We start from the raw sequence: 5,737 nt of genomic DNA, 5'->3' as shown, positions 1-5,737 counted from the left end.
ATATTTTACTAGATGTCTACATACAAAGCAAAATGAGTGAATCTATACTCTAAAGTATGTCTGTATACATCCGTATGTAGTTCATTAGTGAAACTTTTTTAAAGACTTATATTTATGAACAGAGGGAGTAGAAAAGGAAAAAACATAGCCAGGGTGCATGTTGCGAAGTGCAGTGCTGCAACCATTTTTTTAAAGATGCCTCTGCTTCAACCTGCTTCGTCACGAGGCTGGCGGACTCGTCGAGGAGGCAAGCGGTGAGGGTCGGGTCGAAAACGACGCACCTCTTGGCAGGCAGGCCAGGTCGAGGCGGCTGTTTGTGGCCGTTCGATCCGTCCAAGGGCTACCCGCCTTTTGGCTCCATCGGAGTGTCCTCCAACGCGGCGGAGATCTATTTCTATCCCCCCCGGAACCCTCCGCCCCTTCCCCCCTCTAAATCTCTCCGCCGCCTCGCCGCCCTCACCCTCTCCCTCACCCTCGCCGCCGGCCCCCAGCCCCGACTCCACCACCCACGAGATGACGTCCCCGGCGCCAGCGCCGCCAGCGGCCGCCGCGGCGAAGTCCCCGCCCCCGCGCATCGGCCTGGCCGGCCTCGCCACCATGGGCCAGAACCTCGCCCTCAACATCGCCGAGAAGGGCTTCCCGATCTCCGTCTACAACCGCACCGCCGCCAAGGTCGACTCCACGCTCTCCCGCGCCGCCGCCGAGGGCGCGCTCCCCGTGCTCGGCCACCGCGACCCGCGCGACTTCGTGCTCTCCCTCGCGCGCCCCCGCACCGTCGTCCTCCTCGTCCAGGCCGGCCCCGCCGTCGACGCCACCATCGACGCCCTCTCGCCCTACCTCGACGCCGGCGACGCCATCGTCGACGGCGGCAACGAGTGGTACCAGAACACCGAGCGCCGCATCCACCAGGCCGCCTCCCGCGGGGTGCTCTACCTCGGCATGGGCGTCTCCGGCGGCGAGGAGGGCGCGCGGAACGGCCCCTCGCTCATGCCCGGCGGCGACTTCCAGGCGTACGCCAACGTCAGGGACATCCTCGAGAAGGCCGCCGCCCAGACGGAGGACGGGCCCTGCGTCACCTTTGTCGGCCCCGGCGGCGCCGGCAACTTCGTCAAGATGGTGCACAACGGGATCGAGTATGGCGATATGCAGCTCATCGCCGAAGCCTATGACGTGCTCCACCGTGTTGGTGGCCTCTCAAACTCGGAGATAGCTGATGTCTTTGCTGAGTGGAACAAGGGAGAGCTGGAGAGCTTCCTGGTTGAGATTACTGCAGACATATTCACAGTTGCCGATCCTCTCGATGGGAGCACCGGCGGGGCGCTGGTTGACAAGATTCTTGACAAGACCGGGATGAAGGGGACTGGGAAGTGGACGGTGCAGCAGGCGGCGGAGCTGGCAGTTGCTGCGCCCACGATTGCGGCATCCCTCGATGGGAGGTACTTGTCGGGGCTCAAGGATGAGCGAGTTGCAGCCTCAAGTGTGCTAGCTGAAGAGGGGATGCCAACTGGTCTTCTGGAGAAGATTAATGTCGATAAGAAGGTGCTGGTGGACAATGTCAGGCAGGCACTTTATTCGTCAAAGGTTTGCAGCTACGCACAGGGGATGAATCTGCTAAGAGCCAAGAGTGTGGAGAAGGGGTGGAATCTTAACCTTGCAGAGCTTTCAAGGATTTGGAAGGGTGGATGCATTATCCGGGCAAGGTTTCTTGATAGGATTAAGAAGGCTTACGACAGGAACCCTGAGCTGGCCAATTTGATTGTCGACAGGGAATTCGCCAGGGAGATGGTGCAGAGGCAAGGCGCATGGCGGTGGGTTGTGGCCCGGGCAGTAGAGGCCGGGATTAGCACTCCAGGGATGTCTGCGAGCCTTTCATACTTTGATACCTACAGGTGCAACCGGTTGCCTGCAAATCTGATCCAAGCACAGAGGGACTTGTTTGGGGCACACACCTATGAGCGCATTGACCGCCCAGGTTCTTTCCACACCGAGTGGACTAAGCTGGCGAGGGAGGGCAAGTGAATGACATTGCAGCCATCTGAGGAATTCGGTGGCACCATATGTGGTCTCAGTGACTCAGGGTGATGTCTCTTCGTGGTTCTCTTTGATTTATCTATTGCTGTTTTTGCAATACGAGAAATGAATTGTGTACCTTGAATAATGTAGTGTCTTGTGCTGAATGCACGTGAAGAACATTTGTGTAGCTTCAGGTTCTATGGTTTAGATACACCCAGTTTCATCCACTCATAAATTTGGAATCAATGGTTTTAATGCCTCAAATCCCAATGTTGCCTTGAAAGTGAGATTTTGAATATGTCAACATGGTGGTAAGAGTAGTGACTGATGTCTATCTACTTCTATGGATCTATTTTCGGTTGTTTAGTGTTGTAATAAGGTACTCCCTCCGTCCCGAAATGCAAGACATTTTTTAACACTATGATGGTAACAAAAAACGGCTTGCATTTCGGGATGGAGGGAGCATTTCATTTCACCTGGTGTGCTGTCATCCTACTGCGGGAGCTATCTCTGGTCCTGGGATGAGTATCATCTTGTTATGGGTGTGGACATGCCAAATAAAATGTATTCGAGAGTATTGAAGATGGAAGATCTGTTTGATTGTAGATACAAAAGGAAATCATTATTAATGAGCCTGCTCATTCTGAGTGAAATGTCTTCATGTTTGCTGGATAGCAAACCTGGACATTTGTTGCAAATGATTGTTCTTTTGTTATTGTTGCAGGTTGCAACTTTGTGTTCCAGGAGATATCAGAGAGTTAAGAGGTATTCCCTCCGGCCCATAATATAAGAATGTTTTTGATACTACACTAATGTAAAAGACGCTCTTATATTATGGGACGGGGGGAGTACTTGTGTAGTTTTATGAATTTGTACAGTACATCTTTTCAACTGGTCAAACTCAAACCTTTGATAAGATATACAACTTGTTTCCAGATTAATCCTTCTTCATGTTCATGTTTCACTTTTTTTTTAATGATGAAATGGTAAGAATAATTCCTAGACAAAGAATTAGTGCAGCCACCACACTTCGATGCAGAAGTTCTCTGTTACCCAAAGCTAACGATGGTTTTTGATTATTTGTCATGGAGATAAGCAAAACGTGAGTTGTTCCTCATCAAAGAGCACATCTTGAACTGATCAGAAATATTTATGAACTTGTCGACCGTGGTACAGTTCTGTAATATCTGAATTTGTTTGTTCATCTGCAGCCGTGTGTATGCATTAAATTTAGTGCTTGTCTATCTGTATGCTGTGGCGAATACTTTTATCAATGCCACTGCCCCTTCTCTTTTGCAAAGGTATCCTGTTGCAAGGGCTTGACTGTTGGTAGTTAGAACACGACATAACAGGAAGAACGAGCTGAGTCGTTGTACATGCTAATTTGCAGGTTGCTACCGGAACAAATACAAGACATGCTTTTCAATGCTAGTGAAATCCGGGAAAAGTCGAAGCCGAAGCTCACGGGATACTGAAGGTCTTATTTCGTCATCTACATGATCTGAATATTATTTTTTCCGCATCGCCCTGTTTTGTTCTTCAGTTATATACATCCCTAACTCTCTAGTGTTTTCTGAAGGGAACATTGTCAAAGTAGGAGAACAGTCACTCTTTCAGCGGTTTCAGATGAACTATAACAGCGAACCGGCCATGTCGGAAAGGGTTTTCGTGCTACCTGGCAAAAGGTATTCTTCCCATCGTCCAAGAACTGTCTTCGACAATAATGCATAGGTCGGGTATGAGCAGAGGATGCTTCTCACCGTATGCTAAGGGCATGTACAATGGTTTGTCCGCCAGGTAATCTAGATAAGTAAGACAATAAAAGGTGATGTACAATGGGCTATTCTTAGTCTTGTCTCCAATAACTAGATATCCCTAAATATGTGTTGAGACAATTGGTGCTAAGAGATCATCTCTTAATTAAGAGTGGGGAAACATTTTCTTATGATTTCTCTCTCCTCAACAATTATCTTACGGTGCTAATGGTTGCATGCGGAGAATTTGCAGGGATGCCGTGGGAGAGTGACGGGACACGTAGATATGTGTTTTGGAGATTTTTTTTTTTTAAGAGGAACTAGTAATAGATATCTCTCCTGTAACAATAATAATATGAGAAATGCTTTCACCCGGCGCGCCGGCCGGTTGCGCGCCTCGTTGGCAGCCATGCAACATTTTTTTATCCGATTTGTTGCAACCACATTTAATTTTGCTTCAAACGTTTGTCATTTTGCTATATTTTTGTCCATTTAAAAAGCTGTATCCACGGTTGGTTGTAACTCGAGTTCGTTGGATTTTTGCTATAATCGGCGTTTGACTTTTGCTACAAGCGTGTTAATTTTTGCTACGACCGGCATCATTTTTTCCTGCAATCGTTCATTAAAAAAGTTATTTATATGTTAAAGTAGATATTTGCTACAACCGGCGTTTGACTTTTGCTATCACGCATCATCAACTTCGTTTTTTTGCTACGATCACGTAGATATTTTTTTATATAATTTTTTTATTGCGATCGTTGACGAAAATTGCTGCATCGCGTCGAAATTTGTTGCATCGATAAAAAATATTGCATGGATAGATCTGACGGTCCTCCTCACAGATCTAACGTTCGCGCTGCGACTGGCGCGCCCGCTCGCGCCGACGTCCAGTACCGATTTAATAATAATATAGATGGGTTTTGTGAGATTTAGGAAAAAGAAAAGATAGATAATGTAAAAGTTCAATTATTATTTTTTTGATAATGGGAGCTTGGGTATTCGATCTCTTACCGTGGAGTTTAGCTATCCGTATGCTGTAAACTTTTTTTTTAAAAAAAAGCCAGTGGTTGAATGGTTAGAGGGGCTATGATATCTTAGCCCATCAGAGTTCATATTCTGATGCTTGTATTATTTCTTGATCTATTTTAGAATTTTCGGCTATATATTTTTAATGGAAGGAGACGTTCCCGTCGATGACGAGACGTCTACGGTGACTTCGTAAAATTTCAAGATGACATGTCGACTCAATCTCAACTGTCTTAAAAAAATGCTTTTTATTTCACTGAAACCGCTGGTGGGCCGGTTATGTGTCGCGTTCGCGTACCGAGACAACCCAAAGCGCCGCTCTAGTAGTTTTGTAAATGTTGTTGCCAAGTTAACTTTCCAATGAACGAGACATGGGACAAGTTAAGTTGTTTTGTGAAGCAGTTGATGTGTGTCCGTTGTGTCACCTGGGTTAATAGGTTACAGTGGTCTGGACTGGACATTTGAGAGAGGTGCAGAACGGTGTATTTGTGGGGTCCGGCTTGATCGCGCGTTAGCCATGACGGATTGGTGCAGCATGTTTCCGTATGCCTCAGTGCGTCACCTCACACCGGTGAAGTCTGATCATGGACCCGTTCTGTTGTATAACCGGATGGAACCCAGGAAGTCCTTGGTGTGGCTGATGTTATCTTAAACACATCAAGCTATTGAAAGATAATGGGAATGGGATTACACTTACGCAATCTTACTATATTGAAAAGATTTTAAGTCGTTTTGGATATTCGGACTAATTTTTTTTTCGAACACTTTATGATCCTAGCGTGCAGATTTCAAAATTCAAGGGCACAACTAAGGATCAACTAAGATACTCTCAAATCACTGGTATGCCCGTGTACCTAGCGAGTGCTAAGAGGCCTGGAATTATGCTATGTTTTCAATCCGGATGATGTCAATTGGCATGTTGTTGAGACAATTATGTGCCTATG

General features: G+C 47.2%; 1 protein-coding gene across 1 annotated transcript; it reads left to right on the top strand.

Annotated features, from left to right (window-relative positions):
- Nucleotides 1–384: 384 nt before the first annotated feature.
- Nucleotides 385–2,277, top strand: LOC123448449 (6-phosphogluconate dehydrogenase, decarboxylating 2, chloroplastic). The gene has a single exon (XM_045125346.1). It carries the CDS (start codon nt 514–516, stop codon nt 2,017–2,019), a length of 1,506 nt encoding a protein of 501 aa, XP_044981281.1. The 5' UTR covers nt 385–513; the 3' UTR covers nt 2,020–2,277.
- Nucleotides 2,278–5,737: the final 3,460 nt, after the last annotated feature.

The sequence above is a fragment of the Hordeum vulgare genome, chromosome 1H, assembly GCF_904849725.1.
Source record: "Hordeum vulgare subsp. vulgare chromosome 1H, MorexV3_pseudomolecules_assembly, whole genome shotgun sequence".
In the NCBI taxonomy this organism is placed as follows: domain Eukaryota; kingdom Viridiplantae; phylum Streptophyta; class Magnoliopsida; order Poales; family Poaceae; genus Hordeum; species Hordeum vulgare.
Note: the sequence above shows the minus strand (reverse complement) of the source record. Positions and strands in the feature narration are given on the sequence as shown.